This window comes from Anabrus simplex, chromosome 7 (assembly GCF_040414725.1).
Source record: "Anabrus simplex isolate iqAnaSimp1 chromosome 7, ASM4041472v1, whole genome shotgun sequence".
Lineage (NCBI taxonomy): Eukaryota > Metazoa > Arthropoda > Insecta > Orthoptera > Tettigoniidae > Anabrus > Anabrus simplex.
Genome location: NC_090271.1, coordinates 214,343,910 through 214,370,503, shown reverse-complemented (window position 1 = coordinate 214,370,503; position 26,594 = coordinate 214,343,910). Strand labels below are relative to the sequence as shown.

Below are 26,594 nucleotides of genomic sequence, written 5' to 3'. Positions count from 1 at the left end.
ACTCACACACCGTAAAAACACTTTGTTTATTTCAATATTTCGTACAAGTTTCTTACCTTTTCTTTTTTCTTCTTAGATTTTCCAAATAATATATGAATTGCAAGAATTGTCCCGCCATAATAATACAATTCAACTGAGTTATTCCACCTACAAACAAGGCCTGTTTGACCAGATGTTCACGTATTCAAGGATTCCAACTTGAGATCATATCAACGTTTTTCAAGTTTGAACTCTGATTTTAGCAAGCTGTGACTATCTTTTCGATTCATTTTGTACATTAAAACTCAATGGGACTTTTACTATCCAAATAATTGGTTTTAAGACTTCCACGAACTGTGCTTTTAAAAATCCGTGTTTAAATGTGCCAGATTATCGTGTGTTTTTACCATAATAGCCTAGGCTGAAGATGTCTCACAATAGAAGAGACAAAACATGTCCCTTTCCTTAAAATAAAATAAAAAGAGAATAGTGTATTGTAAAGGTGGAATCACTCAATCAATTAGACCTTATTTCTTATTGATGCTGACAATATGGATTTACTATGAAATGTATTTCTTGCGTCTGCAGAACAAGTTATGGGAGCTGTCACTCAATCATCACAAATGACCTACAGATCCGTAAAGTGTGTTCCAGATGGTCCCTCGCCTTTTGACCAAAAATCTGACGTTGAGATGTTTGGAGGTCTGTCAGAGGCTTACAGCAAGGTCTGCGGAAGAAGGGGATGCATTTTTTAGTCAGATCATCACCTGCGATGAAATATCGGTCCACCACTACACTTACAAAACCAAACAAGCCAGTAAGGAGAGGCGGAGGAAAGGGGAGGCAGCACCAGTGAAAGCCAAGACTCGACTGTCAGCTGGCAAGGTTCTTGCAACCGTTTTTTTGATCAGCGAGGCATTTTGCTGATTCATTTTTTGCATGAGCTATGCACAATTAATGATGCTTACTACTGCAAGCTGTTGAACAAGATGAGGTTTACATATCGCCGCAAAAAACGAGACCAACCAATTCGACAGGTTATCCTCCTCCACGACAATGCACGGCCCCATATTGCAGCTCTGTCTCCAAGCTACAGAAAATACACTGGACTACACTTGATCATCCTCCTTACAGCCCAGACTTATCGCCCTGTGACTTCCATTTGTTCGGACTGCTTAAAGAAACTCTAGGAGGGCAACGATTTGAAGATGATAAGAGTGTGGAAGACTTCATGCACAACTGGCCAGTGACACGACCCTATTCTTTTTAGGATGAGGGAATCAAAAAGCTGCCCATCTGCTGGGACAAAAGCATTACCAAAGCAGGAAACTACGTGGAAAAGTAAATTGTAATTGCCTTGTGTTTTTCAATAAATTAATTTCAATAAAAATTAAATCTCATTTATATTTGATCCCTCCCTCATTACAAAAGGGAAACATTCTTCCCGCAGTATGCTTTAGTACACTATGGCTGGGAGAGGGTTTAGCTTCAGGTCTCAGTACAGCTGACTGAGTTCTTTTAATGTCTCTTCATTCCTTGCCGCACCTTTCTCACATTCTCTATCTACTAGATTCCTCATTTCATTTCTCTCCTTTATTGCTGTTTTTTTTTTTTTTTTTATTATTCCAAGCCATTTTTCTCCAGCTGTTCCCACTTCACATTTGGGCAGTTTGTCTCTAATTTTCATCTGGTATTCAGACCTCTTATCTGGTTTTTCAAATTCCCAAGCTTTCATCTTGGGTTTACGACTGATATTTATCCTTTTTACCATGATGTTTCCTGAGGTGGTTACCAGCAATCTGTGGTCGCTATCTAAACTTTCTCCTGGCAGTACTTTCACATCTCTAATAAACGTTCCAGCCTCTTTGTCTGCAGTGATATAGTAAACAAGAGATTTCTGCTCTCAGTTCGAGCTGTACCTTATGATCTTATGGCTCAGCTGATTTTTGAACCAGGTGTTCTTGATTATTAGGTTGTTTCATATGCTGGGGTCAAGGAGACATTCATCCTCGTGGTTCCTATTTCCATATCCATGAGGAGTGATCACTCCTTCATAATGTTTTAGACACTCCCAGCACTAAAAGCCATATGCCATTTCATTTTACTGCTTCATATCCTGTCCTTACAGTTAACACCTGATCCTTTAGGTCTCCCATAACAAAGAGTATTATCTTATTCAACATGGTCCTCTAATTCTTGAAGAAAGTCATATTTCTCTTCTTGACTATACCCAGTGTATGGAGCACAAGCCTGAACAATGATCAAGGTGTTTTTGTTGATTTTCTGATGTAGCTTAATAATTTGTTCATCAGCCAAAGTATCGATGTTCTTACAGATTATGAACGCCACACCATTCCTTGTTTCCTTCTTATTTCCATGTCAGTAAAATTTACTTATGTCATTTCATGCCATCTCTCCAATGACAGCTCAGAACATACCTCTCAGTCGAGCAGCTCATCTCCTTTCTCCCAAGTTCTCCCAGTCCAAACTCTGCAACATTTTTGTAATGCTACTCTTTTGTTAAAAATCACCAAGAAAAAATTGAGCTGCTTTCCTTTGGATATATTCCAGTGTTTGAATCAAGTAACCCTAGTGAGGTTCCCATACACTGGAACCATACACTAGCTGGGGTCTTACCAGAGACATATATGTCCTCTCCTTTACATCCTTACTACAACCCCTAAATACCCTTTCAGCAGCAATTTATTTCCTTTCCCTTTACACTTTGTTTCACTTGGTCTAAGGACCATAATTTTTCTTCTTTCCTCACATTTAGTAGTCAGGGTTGTGTTATTTTATGTTGCTATTTTGAATTTGTTTTTCTGTCTGGGAATTTTCTTCTTTGAATAATTCCATTTAACTTCAGGTTTATCACTGTCATCCTTACCAGAATTATACATAGGAAGAGGACTACGTCTTGGTTTTTGTTTACATCCGAGGTTCAAGTAACTGTTGAAAGCAATTTGACAGCTTTTTCTCCCTTTTATGGCTTGCTGGGCCTAACACAAGGTGAGGTTTTACTGTCAGGGTTAACTCCCTTAGTCTTTGGTAAACCTCTATCCAGTCTGCAAGGCAGCAGCGTTGTGATAAATTTGTATGTCATTTCCTATGCACAGTTTTCATCAAACCTGCTAAGGGAAAACTCCTTCCCCCACAACCATTGTTTCTTCCTTAGTTTGCCTGGTTTGGTACTGACCGTCAGACCCTCAGCCAGACATTCCCAGGTAGTACCATCTACAATCAATCACCTCTGATCTGCATTTAGGGCAGTCACTAAGGTGGCAGATTCCCTATCTGTTGTTCACCTACACTTATCTTAAATAACTGCAAAGAATTTGAAAATTTATTGAACATCTCCCTTGGTAAATTCATCCAATCCCTAACTCCCATTCCTATAAATGAATATTTGCCCCATTTGTCCTCTTGAATTCCAACTTTATCTTCATATTGTGATCCTTCCTACCTTTAAAAACAGCACTCAAATTTATTCGTCTACTTACGTCATTTCAAGCCATCTCTCCACTTACAATTCGGAACATACCACCTATTACAAGTAATAAATTACATTGTTACGATCCATACCGAAAATTGCTGTGAAATGAGCAAGTACAATTTGAGTGTCAACCTGTTCAATACACAAAATAATCCATTGATTACTATTTCATTATCCTTTTATTCACAGAATATGTTTCATCTAATATTTGGACATTATCAGCTGCTACTTACTGATTAAGATTAAAATTGAAACTAAATTAAAACACAGGTTTTAAAGGAGTACTCCTAATACTTAAGGTATCTTGCCTAGAATACAATGATTAAGACATCTAAGAGCTTAAATGTTTTTAACATCTAAGTTTATTAACTTAACCATTGTGGTTTGACTTTGTATTGTTCCATTATTGACTGCAATCTTTACTCCAATAAATTCACTGTATATTTGAAATCAGCATTGTCAATAATTAAAGTTACTTAATTAATTATTTATTATCACATAATACACCATACACGTTTCAAAGACCTTACTGTCCTCTTCCTCAGTGGTTTACTCAAATTACCAAATATCTCTTGACCAATATAATTTTTAATAAACTGCAATCATATTCTTAACAAGTCCTCTTATAACCTGTACAAGATATTTAATTCTAAACATCTCCTAATTGATATATAATGTGTGTCATAAATAAACTCAAAACTACACTATTCTATTTACAATTCTATTAAAAATGTCAGCCTACAAATAATCAGTTTATTAAAATCAGTGTCTTAAAAATTACTGAAATCTTCCAACCCAGAGTTTACATCTGCTAAATGTTTCAGCTACTTCCGTATACAACCATCTGTCCCCCCTATTTTTTATATTACCCACATTGATCCTTTTCCTGAATCCATCTTCATTTCTTCCCTCCCCTTTTAAAAATATGCATCGTTGTTTTACTGTAATTATCTGGATTCTTCAAACAAATCATTTATTCTTGGAAATTATATCAAGATATTAAAATTTTATGCTATTTCCTTCTTGCTGCTTCCAACCTATTATACCATTCCCTGTAATTTGTATAACAATGGCTCCATTTCCACAGACATACTGTAGTGCTAGTACAGTGCTGCTAACTTGTAGAAACCCACATGTGAGAGAACTAGTACCAAAAGCTGTGATCTCAGGATATGCAATATGCTTGTCTACTGAGCCTAGCACCTGCCATGAAGAAGGCAAATATCTGGAGTAGACACGCTCATCTCTATAGCCAGGCCCACAATGACCAAAAAGTCAAATAAAATTTGTAAAGAAACACAATTGAGCACAGTTATAAAATCACAACAAACATGACCAACATCGAGGGAACATACAGATTTTAGGTCAAGGAAAATGCGAAGCTTGAACAAAAGGGTAGAAAGTCTCCAAGCTTGGCCTATGTGAACAGGGGATGAATCGAATCCAAGGGCTCCAGGAGGGGATGCACAACTAACCTGCCAATGAGAGGAAGCATCATATTAATTACTACTTGGTGATTGGAGGAGACTGAGTGGAATCGAAGTAAAGAGTACTCAGGAAGGATGTTACCAAGATGATGAATTTAGTCATACGGAGAGACATGCCAACATTAGTCTGAGACATTCTGACATTTGTTTGGGATTCTGACATTTTTACATTTTACTTGTACTTAGACATTCTTTACTCTTTTACTTCATGTTATTGAGCTGCGTAGGCAGTCTTAACTTTACTTGTATATGAATGCACTTATTTGAACTTGTACGCATAAAGCAGTTCTATCTTGAACATTTGTGCCTGGAGTGGACACTTCTATACTTGAACTCTTCAAATACTTCAGGTCTGACTGTGTTGCTGCACGTATTCACTCTGAGCATCATTATGAATTAGATTTGAATTAGAATACTATTCGGGTAGACAGTCAGTTACAGCTAAATGTCTCATTTCGTGACTGAGTCGTGAAGAACATGTTAGTCAATGGAAATTGCAATTCGCCTAGTGGCATGACAGTAAACGTGTGTTTGACCAACGTCAAGGTGCTGAGATCATATTTTGAGAGTACAGAACAGTCAATAAGTAGTGGAGTGAAGGTTCTGTTGGGTGACCACGGCGCGAATAAATTGATAAACCCATAAACTGTGAACAGACGGAGATAGACTATGATAGCACCTAGATTAATGCCAATAAAGATTCTAGCATTCTATAGTAGCCATAAATTTGGTAACTAACCCATAGATAGCTCAGTAGGTAACAACAGTTACAAAGTCTTACCAGGCTACCACCAAGGTACCGGTGTACGAGTAGCCCAGCTGACTCAGCCGCAGAATCATCAGATCCAGTATGAGAACACAGCAATGGACAGCAGCAACTGGATCAGATTGAAGATGGACCTGATTCTTAGATATCCTTTGTCAGTGACCATGGTCGTGTAAAAAGGATTGGGCCTTCCGACCTATGGCGAGGTGTAACCTGAAGGCTGAGTAGCAAATACCATTTTAATTACGTAGTTTTCCACGTAGATATTTAGAGAGGTTTTGTACATAATAGTTTTTGTTTGAATTTTAATTTCTAAGAGGCAACCACCAGTAACATTAGGGCTAAAATGAAGATAAAATTGGTTAATGAGTTGGATCCATTTCATGTCATTTCATTTTGATGTGTAGTAGAAGAATAATGTAAAGATGCATGCCATTTTGAAATAAATGTAAATAAGGGAAGATGATTGTTCACAATGTGTATCATTCATAGAATGTTCGATTAATAAATGCGCAGACAAGCCTCAAATGTAACGTCAGATCTAGTGAAATTGAGTAATATGCATCTTTTGAAATGAATGATCATATGCATGGAAATGTGTGAAATTTCTCTGTATGTTAGAGAATTAAATTTGTTGTTATGTCCAAGTTGTCAGTTTTGACATTAATCGGTACGAGAATCATTAAGTGTATTTCAAAGCGTGTGTTAAATTAACTCAGATAATTTGTTTGGCTGTCCAGTGTGCTGATAATTATTAAGTATGAGTCATGAAGAATGGAACCTAGCAGTAAGATACAAATTCATTAAATAGGTGACATCATCAAAGGAGTAATTAACATGGTAAGGGATCATTGAACTAAGTAGAATATTACAGATAGATGTGGATAGAGTCTTCACTCAATGCTACAATAAACGTGAGGAATAAGATTGAAATACTGAGTGTAGTAAATTGCATAGAAATCATCAATATGAATAAATGAATGTATTGACAGGCCTTGGGAAAAATGATAGTGATATTGAGCACTGAGTTCTTCAAGTTATAGACATGACTTAGATGGCCATAGTCATTGATATGTGTAAGATAGCATCCTCAAATTTATTAATGAGAATAGAGAGCATGTGTGATCTCCTAGTGAGTAATGCTGTTAGGACTAGGATATTTTCTGGTGAGGTAATGAATAAAATCCCAAGGATTGTTATAAATATAGGCATATGCGTAGTAATTGTCTGCATCGTCATTTAATAAGTTGGAGAGTGTAGGAAACTTGATCCCGTCGAAAGATAGGCAGCGCAAGAAAACGTAATCGGTTTTCGAGACCCGGGAAGGGTATATTCCAGGTTGATACTACAGTTAACGATACCACAAGGGTAATCTTGGGATGCCTAAAACCAATGCCAGCGCACAAACTGTACCCAATTGTTGCAATAGCCCCACCCAACATCTGGAGGGTCACTGCTGCAGACGCTGAGAGAACAAAGCAGGAGAATGACCATCGACATCAACTCCATGGTCACTAAGCTGCAAGGTCTCGCCTTAGATCCGGCAAGAGCTTCCTTGCTAGGACTCTACCACTGGAGGGAACACCAAAGACAACTTGTCTTAATAGATGGAGGAGTTCACTGCCGTGAACTGCCATGTTATTACATGTCACTAAAGGAAGAAGTAGCTCCAGGTGCCGACCTACCTTAGCCTGTATGGAGCTCCCTCAACCGCTTAAGAGTGGGCGTCCCTCGATGCACGACCAACTTAAAGAAATGGGGGATCCTTCCAGCAAATGCAGACACCTCGTGTGAATGTGGTGCTGAATAAGACCCAAGCCACCTACCTATCTGCACCCTCCTGGACAACCCATGCACATTGCAAGATGTTTTTAGAGGAAAACACAAGGGCATCGCAGCTCTAGTATTTTGGAAATGCTGGCTGGGCACAGAAATGAATGAATGAATGAATGATCGTCGGCATGTAAGACATGTGAGGAGTGTTTGATAGCCAAGTGTCAATGTTGTGTATTTTGGTCTGTATGTGGTACTAACATTATGTTTAAAGGTATTGTGAGTGCATTATGTATTATTTGATGATTTAATTTGTGTTGTAAATAACTTGTGTCCACGGTGCATTGAAATCCACGTGAGGGATTCTATATGTGATTTTAAGATAATGAGTTGTGCATAATGAGTAACCTAATGTGATTCATTTAACCAAATATTAGAGTTTAGTTATTAGTAATCCCCTAAATATTCACATAGAGGTAAAATTAGCTACTCATGTGTTTGACTAGAAATAAAATACAAGTTCACTTCGATTAAAACTCATCACCATGTATGTTTAAGCCAAGAATTTAAAGGTAACTTTCATGTTGATGGAAGTACAGAACTCTGGACGTTTACAAATGCAGATAAATTTTGAATGAAAGTTATTGAATTAATGATTTTTAATCTGCACTTTTTTTTAATTTGCCTCGCAATTGTTTGTTGATATATTGAATAAATTAGGAATTTGTTTTCACTACCTGTTGCCCATTATTCAGTAGATGGCTTCACCCATAATAGAATGTTTGGCTGTCGAATTATATGTTCCCCAAAAAAATCTGTATTCATGGTAAAATTTTAGACTTTGCTAAGAGAGTTAGGACCAGACACACCTGAGTGACTGGCTAGTTGGGGCATCACCAGATTTTGGTGGTGATATGGGGACAGTACTTAAGACAATGGGTTGGGATATAGTACCATATCTGAAGTACTTATTTGGTTATTGTTTGCATGAAGAAGCAATATAAAATTAATGGAGAGTTGCTATAGTAGACCCTGTGTATAAAGGAAAGAGTGATAGACATAAAGCTGAAAATTACAGACCAGTCATTTTGACATGGATTGCATGTAAGCTTTGGGAAAACACTCTTTCTGATTATATTAGACATGTTTGCAAAATTAATAACTGCTTTGATACAAGGCAGTACAGGTTTAAGGTTTAGGAAAGGTTATTCCACTAAATCACAACTTGTAGGATTCCAGCAAGATATAGCAGATAACTAGGATGTCAAATGGACTGTATTGCGATTGACTTATCTAGGGCATTTGATAGGGTATATCCTGGGAGACTACTGGCAAAAATGAGTGCAACTGGACTAGACAAAAGACTTACTGAATGGGTGGCTATATTTCTAGAAAATAAATCTCAGAGAATCAGAGTAGACGAAACTTGATCTGACCCTGAAGGCAGTATTATTGGACCTTTATTTCTTTATGTTTCCTTATTTATATAAAAATGATAGGAGTAACAAGGTGGAATCTGAGATAAGGCTTTTAGCAAATTATGTTATTCTGTATAGAGTAATAAATAAGTTACAGGATTGTGAGCAACTGCAAAATGACATCGTAATTTTGTGAGATGGACAGCAGGTAATGGTATGATGATAAATGGGATTAAAAGTGAGGTTGTGAATTTCACAAATAGGAACGGTCCTCTCAGTTTTAATTAATGCATTGATGGGATGAAAGTTCCTTTTGGGGATCACTGTAAGTACCTAGGTGTTAATGTAAGGAAAGATCTTCATTGGGGTAATCACATAATGGGATTGTAAATAAAGGATAGCCTACAGATCTCTTTAAATGGTCATGGTGGTATTTAGAAGTGATAATAAGGATGTCAAGGAGAGGGCATAGAAGTCCCTGGTAAGACCCCTAACAGAGGTATGGCTCCAGTGTATGGGACTTGATTCAAAAACTGGAAAAAATCCTAAGAAAAGCATCTTGATTTGTTCTGGGTGATTTCCAACAAAAGAGTAGTGTTACAAAAATGTTGCAAAGTTTGGGCTGGGAAGACTTGGAAAAAAGGAGATGAGCTGTTGAACTGAGTGGTATGTAATACCAATATAGTTGATCCATTATTGGACATTATAAATTTTCCATTTAACTCAATTCTGGTTGCCTGCGTTTCCCCGCAGTGTGCTAAGTTGGGCTCATGAGTTAGTAAATAGCACACCCACCAAGATGCATGGCTAGTGCATTCCGTAGAGGCCACTGTGTAGGCCACTTGGAGCCACCGGCAGTGCCTGATGCCCGCCTGGCCATCAGATGTAGATTCCCATAGGGAACCTGAAATATTTGTTCCGAATGAGAAAAATTATAATACCAGTATTGTTGGTCCATTATTGGACATTATAAATTTTCCAGCTAACTCAATCCTGGTTGCCAGTGTTTCGCCCCAGTGTGCTAAGTGGGGCTCGTCAGTTGGTAAATAGCACACCCACCAAGACGCATGGCTAGTGCATACCATGGAGGCCTTTCATTTCATTTCACAAGGTTATTTCAGCTAAACATGTAGCTCTTTGGCCTAAAGAACTATGAAGTAAATTTGGAGAAGAGTCATTTTTCACAGTATGTGTCGTACATACATAAGAAGGAGAGGGTTGATGTGGCGCAGAGGTCACCATGAACACACAGGACGGGCCCCAGAGTGTGTCCGCACCGCACCCGCCATAGTTAGGCCCCCGCTATCCCCCGTTTATTGATCAAAAAGATAATACAGCGACATAATGGTACATACATACAAGAAAATAATGAGTAACAGTGCTCTTATAAACAAGAAAAAAAAATTCATCTGGATGTGTATATAGTCCAAAATGTCACTATAAATTATATAGATCACTGAAGCACTTGACACTTTAACAATGAATTAGAAAAACACTGGGAATTGTCCTTCAGTTCTGCAGATTTAACGTTAATTCACATACAAAACTCAACAGAAAGAACAAAAAACAGAATGAAAATGTTAATCTTGGAGGAAGAGTACGAGGAAAGGTACTGCATGCGAGAAGCAGAAAAAGATGTCGATGGCACTTGTGGTGCCTTAATCGCTATAATCTGTTGAGTGACACCACTGTCTCCAGAAACACGGCACCCAAGATATTATGATGGGGAGGAAAGAAAAACAGCAGGTTGAGGGGAGACAGTGGCAGAAGAAAGGAAGCTACGTATGAAAAGGAGGAAAAAGATATGATGTGTCAGGAGTACGAGTGTTATGAAGAACGGCGGTGGCAAGTGGGGAAAGGGTTACGGCTTCGGAAACTACAGGGTTATGATTGGTAACATTAGTGTTAAGATATTTAAGGCGGAGGTCGTGGAGGTGGTGAAGAATGGTGGGGACGGAATATTGGAGATTGACATCAGCAGTGTGGGGATCGTATGGTAGATGATAAGCAATACGCAGTGCATGTCTGTCTAAAGTCAAAAGTCGAGTATATTGTTGAGGGAGAGCCGTTAACCAAGTCAAGGAAGCGTATGTGACAATAGGACTAATGAAGGATTTGTAAAGATGAAGGATATGAGATGATTTGAGACCCCACGTACGACCAATAAGGGTACGAAGAACTCTGAGACGTTGAAGGGACCGTTGATAGACATCCGTAAGGTGATACTTCCATTGTAAGTTATTTTGAAACTTTATACATATACTTAAGAAGGTTGGTTTCCGTGAGACGAATGTTATACATGGTGAGGAAGACACTGTGACGAGGACGGCAAAGGCAGGATTTCTTACAGAAAACAATGAACTGGGTTTTGGATGGGTTGAAAGAAAGGTGCCAAGTATTGAACCAGGTCTCTAAGGTATTCAGATATTGCTGAAGTTTACGGGTGAGGGTAGTAATGGTGTGGCTAAGGGCAAGGATAGCTAAATCATGAGCATACTGGTAGAGCCATAACGGAGGTTCAGGATGGGGGATGTCATACGTATAAAGAAGGTAGAGAAGGGGAGAAAGCGGAGAGTCCTGAGGGACACCCGCGGTCAGACGGAAAGTGTAGGAGGGAGTGCCATGAATAAGAATGTGAGCTGTACGACATTTGAGAAAGTTATAAATGAACCGAATAATAGTTACTGGGAGGGGAAGATGACGAAGTTTGTAAAGTAGACCTGAGTGACAAACAGAGACAAAGGCCCTGTTGACATTCAGGCACACCAGAGCTGCTGTTTTTCGAGGTCGGAGATATGTATAGAGGGAGGCAGATAGATGAAAAAGATGATCGTGAGTGGAGTGACGGGGCTGAAAGCCTACCTGAGAGGAGGGGAACAGGTGAAGGGTACGAAGGTAAGAGGATATCCGTTTTGTGACTGTAATTCGAGACTCGTGTACACAAATAAATAATAATAATATCATAGAAAAGGAATAATAATAATGCAAAAATAATAAAGTAATAAAATATGAATAAAGGAGTACCGGTAAAGGAAATAGTAATACTGACACTCAATGTGAGTAAAGAAATAGTTGTAAATAATATAGATAATAATATGAATAAGGAAATAGTAAAATGACGCAGTGGCAGTGAATTCACACCAGAACATGGAAACGTGACGAGTATCTTTCGATACGCAATATTAAATCAAATACAAGGGAACACTTACAGGCCTAAAAATAACAACTAAGAGTGGAGAGTGGAAGGTGCCTGGAAGCCCTATGAGGTCCATGGGAACGTATGACATTATGGGGGAGAAAAGACTTACAATAATACACCCAACAGACAAATAATTATTGAGAAAATGAATATACAATTATAGATGAACCAAATAAATGAACTGCGCATTAACTGATACTTGAGATACCAAACAAAAGATGTGAAAGGGAAACAATTAAGCTCTTCGGTCACGAACAAACTTTTGACATAGAGATTCACATTAAAAGTTAAATTTACAGAATGAAAACTTTGACATAGAGGTTCACATCAAGTTAAATTTACAGAATGAAAGGAGGCAACCTCGAACGAAATAAAATTAATTACACTATTCGAGAAAGTGTTACAGTTACTTACAATTACAACTAGAGTTAGAAAAGAAGGTCTGCCTCTGAAAACAACACGTTGCAGACTAGCATAATCGCTAAGTCATATAAATGCTCTATTTTGGAAAATGTGGAAAACTAGAGGAAACTCCGGCACACAAGATGAAATTCTACATAATTACTGAAGATACATTAAGTGGGGACAGTCCAAAACACAAGAGTGCATTTAAATAACATAAGATAAAAACAGCGCTTACCTTGGCCGGCGGAAGACCCATTGCGGGACGGACGCAAAACATGTCTGCCCACTGAAGTGCTCCATATTCGAAGACAACAGACAAAGTGACTCGTACACGCGAGGAGCCACGAACAGGAAATAGAGTGATTACAAATAACCAATAGCAACACTCCAGTTTGCCACATTCACCAATTAAAAATCCTAATGTACTGGCCATAAAAGCACTTGAATTTTGGCCAATAAAAATTATCTTCTGGAATAATCCTTTCTGCTGAATTTGCATCTTCGTGGATATTACAAAACGACAGGAAAGGGCCATTTACACGTGGCACACCCTGCCTCACAAGTCATGTATAAAAATTCCACATCCCTTTCTATACTTAACAAAATAATACAATTTAAATCGGAAATGTAAAAGAACATAAATCATCTTCATAGTCCATTTCTTCATATGCCTAAATATGTAAAAAAATTTAAATAAGAAAGCTTCATACAATAATTTACTTTGCATAAACACTTCAGTTCTTTAGATGTTTTTGTTTATCCAACATGATGACAAGACAAAATTAAATGATAAGAAGACAAAATTTATATCACAAGGACTTCTGTTGCTTTACTCTTTTCTGTTCATTGCTGTTCAACAATGGCCACATGTTTACTTAATATGCCTTCTAAAATTTTAGATAATAAAGAAATGAGTGAAATGGGACGGTAGGAATGTAAGTCAGAAGGGGTTTTTGAGGTTTGAGAAAAAGGAGGATATTCACCTTACCCCAGGAATTGGGGAAGGCACCGGTGTAGAGAATGAAAGTATAAATAGAACTAAGAAGGACAAAAAGGGCTTCTTGGATGTGGCGATAGGTGATACGGTCAGAGCCAGGTGAGGTATTTTTACGATGTTTAAGAAATTGTCGGATTTCGTGAGGGGTGATGGGGGAATTAAGAGGTTGGTTATGGTCGACATGTGCAAAATGTAAGAAGGAGGGTTGGAGTTCCGGACGGTCAGGGCGGGCATAGTGCATAGTTGTTAATAATGGGTTCATCGGGATGGAGGAAATTAGGATTAGCGAGAGGAGAGAAAACTCAGGAATAATAGTTCGCAAATAAGTCAGCTTTATCTTTATCCGTGACAGGCTGTTGGGAAGAGTGAAGGATCGGGCATTGAGGAAAAGCTTTAGTCGTTTTGGTAAGGCGGCGGAAGGTAGTCCAAAATTGTCGAGGTTCATGCATGTCAGCTAAGTCATTGCAGTGTTGCGTCCAAGTTTTACATTTAATCACTTTGATATAGGATCGGGTGTGACGTAAAGTGCGTCAATGTTGGAGTAGAATAGTCGGGTCTTTAGTCCTTGTATATGCTTTATAATAATCGTGCGCTAAACGGAGTAGTTGGAGAGCTTTAGGTGAGATGGGCGTTACGGTGGGATGATAGGAATGGTGAGGTATGTGTAGATTGTCAGCAGTGATTATGGCATGTTCAATGAGATCGATGAAAGAGAGGAGAGAAGGAACAGACATGGGTGCAGAAGCATCTTGGAGAAGTTCAGTAATAGTGTGACGATACTTATCCCAGTTAGTATGGGAAAAACAATGAGTAGGTAGAGGACGAGAAAAGGTGTGGCAACAGTGGGTGGAAATACCGGGAAGAATGATGAGAGCGGGAGCATGATCGCTGCCAACAGGTAGACATTGCTGAATGGTATGTGAGGGGGCCAAGGAGGGGGAGAGGAGTAGGATGGTAGGAGTGGTGTTATGGGCAAGTAAGGTGTGGAAGGGGAAAGGAATAAACATGCCCCGGAGGTGATCACAGAGATCTTTAAATTCCGCAGATTGTCAAGGCGAATAAGGATTAATATTAATATCTGCAGCAAGAATGTAATCAGAAAATTGAGAATCTAGATACTTAATGAAGGTGAAAGCAATATGCGAATGAGACATGAAATACAATGTGGCAACGACAAAAGGATTGGCAGGGGTGAATATTTCTAGAATAAGATATTCGGTGTAATGATAAGGGAAAGGTAGGAAATGTTGTCGGACAGTGATCGAGTGGCGGACGCCGATAGCCACGCCACCACGAGGTTCATAGAAACGATCACCTCATACAAATTGTAGTTTTTGAAGTGCGGACGAAGAAGTGGGGTTAAAAATGTCTCATTAAGAATAAAAATATCCGGGGCATATTTAGAAAGGGAAAGGTCAAATAGCGGATGGTTGGAGGAGAGAGAACGGAGATTTGTATAATAAATCTGCAACATTTTACTGAATGAAGTGTGACACAATCAGGGGAAAGAATGCAAAATGCATCCTATTCCCTGAGTACGCCACATCGACATAAGTGTTGAATAGTAAATATGTTGGAAGATAGTCCGCCTAGTCAATACTATTCATTTATTTACCTTTCACCTTAACATCTAGTACATGTTTCGAGAATATAATGCATTCTCTTCCTCAGCTAGTAGATTAAAATTCATTATACAATAAGACCTGACTAAAATACAGGGGCCCCCATTAAAATTCAAAACAATGAGTATGACAATGTGACACTTAAAAATTTTGGATAGTACAAACATAGAATTAAAATCCCATTTTGTCAAGTACAAATTAAAAACAAAATATAGTCTAATTAATATCTAATTAAATACAACGTCTTGTGATGATATGAATTCACAGTGTCCTTGAAGTTGCCTTACGTAGTTCAAAAATGTTGAGTTAAGGATGAATAAAATTGCATTAAAACTTGAAGTCCTGCCGATATTCACCATTAATGGGTGTTAAAATGATGTCTATTTAAATTAAAATATTGGACACAGCGTCGTATAATGATGTGAAATTACGGTGTCCTAGGAATTATAATACTATCTTGCGTAGTTCAATTGGATTTGTACAAGAATGAATTCTGTGTCCAATATTTTAATTTAAATAGACATCATTTTAACACCCATTAACGGCGAATATCGGCAGGACTTCAAGTTTTAATGCAATTTTATTCATCCTTAACTCAACATTTTTGAACTACGTAAGGCAACTTCAAGGACACTGTGAATTCATATCATCACAAGACGTTGTATTTAATTAGATATTAATTAGACTATATTGTGTTTTTAATTTGTACTTGACAAAATGGGATTTTAATTCTATGTTTGTACTATCCAAAATTTTTAAGTGTCACATTGTCATACTCATTGTTTTGAATTTTAATGGGGGCCCCTGTATTTTAGTCAGGTCTTATTGTATAATGAATTTTAATCTACTAGCTGAGGAAGAGAATGCATTATATTCTCGAAACATGTACTAGATGTTAAGGTGAAAGGTAAATAAATGAATAGTATTGACTAGGCGGACTATCTTCCAACATATTTACTGTTACTAAGTCAATACGGATCCAATCCCGACCATCATGGTCAAGATTATTAATAATAAGTGTTGAATGTCAACCGTGCCGCTAGTTGAACCTGGGCGAGGATATGGGGACGCTGGAAAGGGAGGATGTTCTGAAGTACCATCGTTAAGAAATGAATAATATTTTCAGAACTAGGAGGGGATAAGACAGAGTTGGAGTCAGGGGTAGGGAAGTCTTGGGAAGTAACGGGCATGACGGTTTCGGGTTTGGAAATGTCAGGGGTAGGTTTGGCCTTACACTTGTAACTAAAAGCAGGATGGGGTTGGGTGCAGTTAACACACTTAGGTTTGGACTCATTGGTAAATTCATGGGTGGCGTGTTCCTCACTGGAGCATATTCCACATACCTCAGGTTGTATGCATGCAGTATCTGGTGGATGGTCATATCGCTGGCAACGTGCATACGTGATGAGTTGAGGTGGAGAAGAACGTGATGGTTGGACACGGTGACGACATGCATAAATCATGGTGCCGTCACGGAGAAGTGCGTCGAGTATGGCCACCTCCCTGGAGAGGATTTGGACGAGCGACATCGGTCCCTCGGCATTGCGAATTCGCAACACCTTGTAGATTTGGTGGCCCTCCAGTTGTAATTGAGCCATGATTTCATCATCCGTATATTATCGTTCCACCCCGTAGGCAACTACGGAGAGGAGAGGGGTTGATCTAGAAGGTGGCTCGGGGCGACACACCGATCGCTGTTGGGTGAGGTTGGTAGCCTTGCAATGCTTACCAAGTTGGTGGGCTCCAATGTTTGAAGTGAAGTGATTATAGAAAGGTCAGATGGTTTTGATGTTATACCCTTCATGGGTTCTCTGGAGTTCCAATTGATATTCAGCGAGGTTCGGGGTAAATTTGGCAATTAATTGGTAGATATAACGATAATTGGAGTTGGCAACATCAATGTTGGTCAGTTTGATTATGTAAAAAGTCAGTTCAGGTGAACTGGCGGAGGAGATATTGACACTCTGCTGGCGGACTGATGGAAGAAGAGCAGGATTCCTTGCTGCTTGGGCATAGGTGGCATGTACGGAATAGAAGAAACAGTAGGATTGACTAAGGGAAACCCAGTCGATGAAGAAGATCCCAGAAGTGGAACATCGGAGTAGAAAGGTTGTTCCAGAACAGAACAAATGGATTGGGATGTAGTATAACACGACCCAGAAGAGAACGACATCAGCACGGAGTTTCTTGTGGCCAGAAGATTATTTCGGCGATCCAGCATCTAGAGGTCAAGGCTTCTTGCCCTTATCGTTGGATTCCATTTCGGACTCAGAGTCCGAAGAAGGCCTACTCATGACGACGACTGGCGGTAGCTTCCTGTAGAAATAGAACTTAGCCACGTAGAGACGACGTTCTGAGGTGAAACCTCACTGTAGCCACTCGGTCCGCCTGAAAGAACACCTTTTTAAAGAGCAATAAACTATCATGACTTTGTTCAGCGTAAGAGCTACAGTTGGACTGTAGAAGAAGCGATGACCGTGAAGGCCACTGCATAGGCCACTTGGAGCCACTGGCAGTGCCAATGCACTATGAGAGACTTTGTCTCATTTTCAAAAATGGATGCCTGCCTGGCCATCAGATGATAAAGATGTTGATTCCCATAGGGAACCTAAAATATTTGTTCCGAATGAGTAATAAACAAATGTTTGTTTTGAATGAGTAATACTTGGAAGAAAATTAAAATTATATGTACTAGGTATAGGAGAAAAGGATACTTTTCTTTCCTTCCCTTTCTTTCTTTAAGGCACTGGTATTCTTTGTGATATATTTTCAACAACTGACACACAAGTTTTAAAGAATTAAGTAGGCCTACTTTCTACTCACATAAAAAATTTACTCTGCCTCAGTTGTCCAATGTAGCAAAATTACCAGAAATGTATTATTATTATTATTATTATTATTATTATTATTATTATTATTATTATTATTATTCAGCAACTCAAAAATATTTTTCTTTTGTCTGAAAATACCAATGATACCTGTAAAACTGAGTCATTCTTTTTTATCTATAAGCTGATAAAATCACTTCGAGGAGATTATACAGAGTACCCAGAAGTCCATTAACATTTGATGAGGCAATACTTCATGGAATATTGGAGGTAGAGAGGTAATAACTGACACACATGATTGACATGACATGGGGTTTTATTGACCCCAAAATAAAGTAAATAAACCTTCACTAATAGCGCCCTTTTTGGTAACGTCAACATGCTGTGATTGCAGGTGCATCTCATGCCCTTTTATACTGTACTTCTGATGTGGCATCGCTGATGTGTTGCTGTTCAGTGCCATCTGTTAGCCTGTTTGTGCACTAGTTGTTGGTGCCAATAAAACCCCATGTCATGTCAAGCATGTGTGGCCATTTGTACCTGATATGTTGCTGTCCAGTGCTATCTGTTGATCATTTTGTGTACTTTATTTTGGTATGAATAAAACCTCATGTCATGCCAATCGTATGCATCAATTATTATCTCTCTATCTCCAATATTTAGTGAAGTATTGTCTCATCAAATGTCAACAGACTTTTAGATTACCCTGTATATTAGAAGATGGGCTAACCGTTACGAGATCTATATGGGAAAATAAATTCTATATTTTAACAGAGAAATGACTGCAAATAGAGCACATTACAAACACTGGAGAATGGAGTTTCACTACAGTTAAAGCAGTAATAAATGAGTAAGCTAATCAGCAAAGCAAAAAAATTGGCAGGCTTTCTGTGTTGTATTCATTGCTATTGAGCTCTCCAAGAGTAAAATCATTATGTCACCACTGCCACTTAGAATAAACTTAAAATTTTAGAATCTTCTTGCTCACCTTCCAGTCACGGATTTCCCTCCATAGGCATTTGAACTCTTCATAACGAAGCTTTCCTGATCTGTCATCATCCTTCATGGCCACCAAACTTCGGCAGATGTCTTTAGAGAATTCGTTTCTCTTTAATTCTGAACATAGACCACAATATTTCAGTAATTTGAAATTATACTTATCTTAAGAACATTTTTACTACATTATTCAAATTTTAATGTGAATCTGGTTTATCAATTACTTTTACTATGTTAGAAGTACTCATTTCTAAGGTTGCTAGTCAGTGATCTATATATATAAAATAAGAGTTTTGTATGTACGTTGCTCAGAATTTAAAAATAATGGTAGCCTATTTCTGTATCGGTCATGTCCACAGTAACAAGGACATGCACTTTTTAATTTTCCATCAAGTCTGTCTGTCTGTCTGTCTGTCTGTCTGTCTGTCTGTCTGTCTGTCTGTCTGTCTGTCTGTCTGTCTGTCTGTCTGTCTGTCTGTCTGTCTGTCTGTCTGTAAGGGCATCACAAGAAAATGGCTGAAGAGAATTTAATGAAAATTGGTACTGTCCGCACACTTTATCTTGATGCATTTGTGTACGGGGTGAGGAGTAAGGAGGGAGCTGTCCCGGTATCGATAGTGCTGCCTGGTGCTGCCAACTGAATGAAAATGAAATCTGAATTGAATCGAGATGATGATCGATCGATATGAAATTTCTAAACCGTTATCATCTTAAGCCAACAACTATGTCACATACACATTATATAACATTATAAAACATATCTCTCGATTCGAATCTTGTTCCTAGCATGAATTCTATACTTTGACTTTGATGTGTAAACAACAACAGTACCAGTACGTAAAGTTTACGCCAGATGTCGCACAACGATGCTTAAGCGATTCATAGTTTGTGTTTCAGAGGTTGCCGGTATGAATCTCGAAGATCGCCGAAGTCGACCGATTCAGCCCTAGGATGTAAATGCACCAAGATAAAGTGTGCGGATAGTATGTAAATTAGAGGAATGATGCACTACAATCTAGGCTGTAAATAATTTTATTCATGCTGAGTGAAATGGCAGTTTAGGGGAAGGCCTAAAATTTAATTCTCAAATATGTATGTTATTAATAATTGTCAATAAATGCAGCATAACTAAAGTTATATTGAATTCAATTTCAGAGCAATTATGCCTTACACATTTTTACCATACCAGCTATGATAAGAGAGATATTCATGAATTTAGCTTTTTTGCTAAGTCCATATCAACGCTGAACCATGAGAAAATGGGTGAATAGAATTTAATGAAAATCAGTATGTAAAGTCTGGGAATAAGGTGCTACAGTTTAGGTTATAAATAATTTTTATTCACGCTGGATGAAATGGTAGTTTAGGGGAAGATGCCTAAAATTTATTTTTTAAATACTTTGTTATTGGTTCTATTGAAAAGTATTACATACTGTAACACTAGTTATAGAGAATAAATCATTTTTATTCACGCTGAAGAATAAGATAAGAGGGAATCGTGAAAGAAGGAAGGACTGCCTTTAGATCAATAAATTGCTCTATTATCCCAGAGTTGGAAGGAAACTAACTGTGAAGGCCTACAATATTGAAAGCTCATAAAACTGATCAACAGTAACATTATTTTGACCATGATGTGATCTGTATTTTCTGCTGCGACTCATCTCTGATAGATGGGATTACTGTTGTATCGCGAGTAAAACAGTATGCCTGAATATTGGTGGAAAGTAGTTAGGGAGTTAGGTAATTTTGCACATTCTATATGATTGTCCCATCAACGATGGGTATTGCAGCTAGTCATCGTCATCATTATCATCATCATCATCATCATCATCATCATCATCATTTCCCGTTATCCAGCTGTAGCCGGGTAGGGGCAAATATGGTTCCTCTCCACTTTCTTCAGTCTTTTCACCACTCCTCCTCCAACACTGTGTCCCAGTCTAGGTTTTTTCTCTAATACTGCATTGGATTATGTACTTCCATCTCAATCGTGATCGTCTGTGGCCTCTCCTTCCTTGCATTTACATTGCCATCACTTTTATTGGCATTCTTTCATCACTAATTCGCTTTATATATCCAAACCATCTTATTGGCTCTTCTCTATTCTATCATTCATTTTTCCCTCTCCAATTTCTTCCTGGATTTTCTCATTCCTTATTTTGTCTCTTCTAATATTCTGCATCATACTCCTCAAGAATTTCATTTTGGCTGCCAGTATTCGACTCTCATCCTTCTTTGTCATTGTCCAAGTTTCTGCTCCGTAAGTTGTTATGGGTACGTAAAACATCTTGTACGTAGTTTCCTTTGCTTCCATTGACACATCTTTGTCCCATAACATGTTTCTTACACTATGATAGAAACAGCTTCCAGCTTGAATCCTCTTTCTAATTTCAGCACCCAGTCAAGCATTCTCCATCAATTCACTCCCCAGGTATTCGAACGTCTCCCTACTTCCAGGGGCTTGTCTGCCAGTCTAATCTGACCTTTTCCTTCTTTCTCCCCCTAGTCACAACAAGAGTTTTATTTTTTTCTACACTTATTTTCAATCCACATTCTTCGATCTTCCCGTTCACCACATCCATCTGTTTTTTGAACATTCATGTCCTCTTCTCCCCAATTCACACTATCATGTACAAAGTTCTCTTCCTCCACATGCTGCTTTTGTTGTTCTCATTATGTCATCCATTACTATTGTAAACACTCAGCCCAAGAGTGATTTTGAACCAACTTGTCCTGAAAACTTGTGTTTGCATACAACTGCAACATTCCTTGTACATTGCCATGATCATTTTTACTAATCTCTGTACAATTCCTTTTTCCACCAGACTGTCCCAAACTTTAGCTCTGGGGACATATGCCTTTGAATTCAACAGAAAGGTAGAAATATGGCATTCTTCTGTTCTAAAAGGGTATGCAAAAGAAGTCCTTGGATAATATTTCTGTTTAGGCTATCAAAGAAGATTGGATTAATTCTAAATATCCAACTGGATGAAACTATTTTTCCTTTTGATTTTTCTTTGAATAATAGCTAATAAAATTATAAACAAAATTAAGATCAATACTGCAACTAATTTTACCCCTAAAAGATCTTGAAAAGAACAGTTTTGCTGCTTTTACCTTTGCAAATCTGGCCCTACATCAGATAACTAACCTGATTGAGAAACACAACGTCAATATTGCATTTAAAACATGTAATACAAACAGAAATTTATTCTTTAACTCCCATACAGTAAATTTAACACATAACCAATACTCAATTTCAGGGATTTATAGACTCAGATGCGCCCACTGTAAGTTTTCTTATGTGGGGCAAACTGGACGCAGTTTTCAAACGAGATACTTAGAGCATTACAATGCAAGGACAAGTACTCCCCTATGAGTATTCATATGAAGGAAACGGGACATAGCTTCACCACTATAGACCAAGACCTTCAGATCTTAGAAAGATTATTAGTAAGGGTAGTTTGATGACTGAATTCGAAAATACCTATATCTTTTTAGACCAGCACTTCAAAAAGAATCCAAATCTAAATGACATCATAGAAACAAAGAGCCCGATCACTGAGCAAATTCCTAACTTATTTTCATCTCTTGATATAAACTGTACCGGGAGATACACCTCTACGCCTCACATTTAAATCTTGCACCTTAAAGAACTCCTCTACAGGAGAAACACTGAACTTGGAACTAGATCTACTCAAACTTTTCCTCAGAAGATGTCACTACCGTAATTTTGGTATTGTGAAGTTTCCAGTACTGTGTGAATTTCAACTTATTTTGTTTTCCGTTCATCAAGAAGTTTGGACATTCTCTCATTGATGTCACTACTAACAAACTTTGATCATGCACCCTGGTGTGAAGTGAAGGAATCTTTTTGAAGAAACTTTGTATTCATAAGTTTTATCTTTACTAAATTGCATTCATTCATTTTTGGGTTGGCAATATTTACCTTTTCTTTCTGCTAGTTTTGAATTTAGCCAATCAAGAATTTCTGTAATTAATTTTCAACCAATCCCATGTTTCTTCTTCGATTTTGAGCGTAACCTTTTCATTCACCAATAAAATGGAATGAGTTAACTGGAAAATTTATAATGTCCAATAATGGACCATTATATTGGTATTATAAATTTACTCATTCAGGACAAATATTTTAAGTACCCTATGGGAATCAACATCTATATCATCTGATGGCCAGGCAGGCATCAATTTTTGGAAATGAGACATAGCTCTCATAGTGCATTGGCACTGCTGGTGGCTTCAAATAGACTATGCAGTGGCCTCCACGGTATGCACTAGCCTTGCGTCTTGGGAGGTGTGCTAGGTCCCAACAGATGAGCCCAACTTTGCACACGAGGGCGAAATGCAGGCAACCAAGAATGAGTTAGCTGGAAAATTTATAATGTCCAACAACGGACCATTATATTGGTATTATAAATTTACTCATTTAGGACAAATATTTTAAGTTCCCTATGGGAATCAACATCTATATCATCTGATGGCCAGGCAGGCATCAATTTTTGGAAATGAGACATAGCTCTCATAGTGCATTGGCACTGCTGGTGGCTTCAAATAGCCTATGCAGTGGCCTCCACGGTATGCACTAGCCTTGTGTCTTGGGAGGTGTGCTAAGTCCCAACTGACGAGCCCAACTTAGCACACGAGGGTGAAACGCAGGCAACCAAGAATGAGTTAGCTGGAAAATTTATAATGTCCAATAACGGACCATTATATTGGTATTATAAATTTACTCATTCAGGACAAATATTTTAAGTTCCCTATGGGAATCAACATCTATATCATCTGATGGCCAGGCAGGCATCAATTTTTGGAAATGAGACATAGCTCTCATAGTGCATTGGCACTGCTGGTGGCTTCAAATAGCCTATGCAGTGGCCTCCACGGTATGCACTAGCCTTGTGTCTTGGGAGGTGTGCTAAGTTCCAACTGACGAGCCCAACTTAGCACAGGAGGGCGAAATGCAGGCAACCAAGAATGAGTTAGCTGGAAAATTTATAATGTCCAATAACGGACCATTATATTGGTATTATAAATTTACTCATTCAGGACAAATATTTTAAGTTCCCTATGGGAATCAACATCTATATCATCTGATGGCCAGGCAGGCATCAATTTTTGGAAATGAGACATAGCTCTCATAGTGCATTGGCACTGCTGGAGGCTTCAAATAGCCTATGCAGTGGCCTCCATGGTATGCACTAGCCTTGTGTCTTGGGAGGTGTGCTAAGTCCCAACTGACGAGCCCAACTTAGCACACGAGGGCGAAACGCAGGCAACCAAGAATGAGTTAGCTGGAAAATTTATAATGTCCAATAATGGACCATTATATTGGTATTATAAATTTACTCATTCAGGACAAATATTTTAAGTTCCCTATGGGAATCAACATCTATATCATCTGATGGCCAGGCAGGCATCAATTTTTGGAAATGAGACATAGCTCTCATAGTGCATTGGCACTGCTGGTGGCTTCAAATAGCCTATGCAGTGGCCTCCACGGTATGCACTAGCCTTGTGTCTTGGGAGGTGTGCTAAGTTCCAACTGACGAGCCCAACTTAGCACACGAGGGTGAAATGCAGGCAACCAAGAATGAGTTAGCTGGAAAATTTATAATGTCCAATAACGGACCATTATATTGGTATTATAAATTTACTCACTCAGGACAAATATTTTAAGTTCCCTATGGGAATCAACATCTATATCATTTCCTAGACTTGTTTATTGCTACTGGTATCTGTTGCATTGTTATTTGTTGATTTTTAAAAAAGGAAAAACGAAATATAACCTTTGTTAAAGTTTTACATCACTTCATGAATTTGTAGTTAGACCCATTCACCCCGGCACCTTCTTTCACCTTTGCTGGTCCACGGGTAACCCGGTAACATAAACAATAACAATTTTTTAAAATCTTCAACTATAAATCCATCATTAATAACCCTATATCAACAGCAGCCAATGTCCCGTCACCTGGCCACACCCCTTCCCCTATGCACACCAACAACGATCTTAATGCCCTGCCCACCCCTCTTCACCCGTCACACTCCCCACCACTAATGACACACCCCTACAACACGAGGAGTAGAGGTAAAGTGACTGTCAGACCACTCACACAAGCAATGCTGCTGGACATCTGTCCTAAAGGGTAAGTGTTAAGAAGATTAATTCTATGAGTGAACAACTCCAATTTTAGCAATTCATACATTTTTCATCTTATTTCACAGACTTCAACACGCATCATATAGCCGTTTCATTTATATCTAAGAATCCAGTTGAACTCCTCTTCAGACTTACATGGGTGACAACTTCACAAGCCCCATGACCTAGGCTGCATACTTGCATATTTAAAAAGAAGATGGAATAATTTGTTATATGAATGAGACTTGATCAAGCATCCTCCGCTAGCTATACTTGCTATCTAACGAGCATCTTAACAAAGTCTCTCGTTCAATAAACAAAAGATTTTAATCTCGAGAAGATTTTAGCTATTCCATAAATCATTTTAACCTGAATGTATTAATTTCTTGTTTATACTGAAAAATCTGTGTAAATACTTTGACTCCCATTTGACTTCAATTGTCAACTCAGTATCAACATTATGAGTGTTAATATCATTTTATATTATCTCCATTAGACAGGAACATAAATATGATATCCCATTAAAACTTTAAGAAATGATTAACCAATTCAATCCAAATGTGACCATAATATTCTTATACATCAATGTAAATAATTGTAAACAATTAGTTTTTAAGAATAGTTTTAATATAACATCCAATCCAGAGCTCTGACTTAAAGTATAGAATTTATGGCTGATGATGCCTGCGATGACAGGTGAAACATGTACCATTACAACCTTAATAGAGTGATTATATCATAGTCATAAAGACTGTAAAGTATTGAATAAGTGGTTTTCAATAAATTAATTGCAAAAATTTTAATATAAATTGTACGTTTCGAACTGTCAGTGGAGAGATGGCGTAGAATGACATCAGTAGACAAATAAGTTTGAGTGGTGTCTTTAAAAGTAGGAAAGATAACAATATGAAGATAAAGTTGGAATTCAAGAGGACAAATTGGGGCAAATAGTTGTTTATAGGAAGGGGAGTTAGGGATTGGAATAATTAACCAAGGGAGATGTTCAATCAATTTCCAATTTCTTTGCAATCATGGTTGGTTTTACAAAACACAGTACCTTTTCACTTAGTATTAAGATGTTTTTAAACTTGAATTAAGATAATCAACATTGCAACATTGTAATCAAATGGACGAGTATACAAATGAACATCACAGACGTATAGTCAATAAACAGGAAGCTCCGTAAGTCATAACACTGGTGCTAGTGAAACCAGAAACTTGCGGCCGCCGCCACCATACGTCACTACAGATTCACTGTAAGCATGCATATTACTATGTTACGTGCAGTTTTGTTTTATATTGTTTTTAAGTACATTTCACATTAACTTTTTGGAAAACTACCGTGTGACAGAATGATGAATACCCATGTAGTGTTTAGGTGAGGTTTTCCCTATTCATGAAGAAAGCATAATGAAGGAACAAAAGTTTCAATACACCAGTAAGTGGCGAACTTGTGCTCATGTACACTTGTTGCCCA

General features: G+C 38.1%; 1 protein-coding gene across 4 annotated transcripts in view; it reads right to left on the bottom strand.

Annotated features, from left to right (window-relative positions):
- The window catches only part of LOC136877478 (calpain-B), a 178,273-nt gene that overhangs the window by 35,883 nt on the left and 115,796 nt on the right, over window positions 1–26,594 (bottom strand). For 2 of the 4 annotated variants that reach the window (XM_068228661.1, XM_067151556.2), the window contains exon 4: window positions 18,956–19,083. In XM_068228661.1, the coding sequence (XP_068084762.1) occupies window positions 18,956–19,083 (128 nt within the window). Of the gene's footprint in view, window positions 1–16,482; window positions 17,520–18,955; window positions 19,084–26,594 lie in introns of those variants that run through there. The other 2 variants (XM_067151557.2, XR_011018595.1) reach the window with 2 other exon arrangements.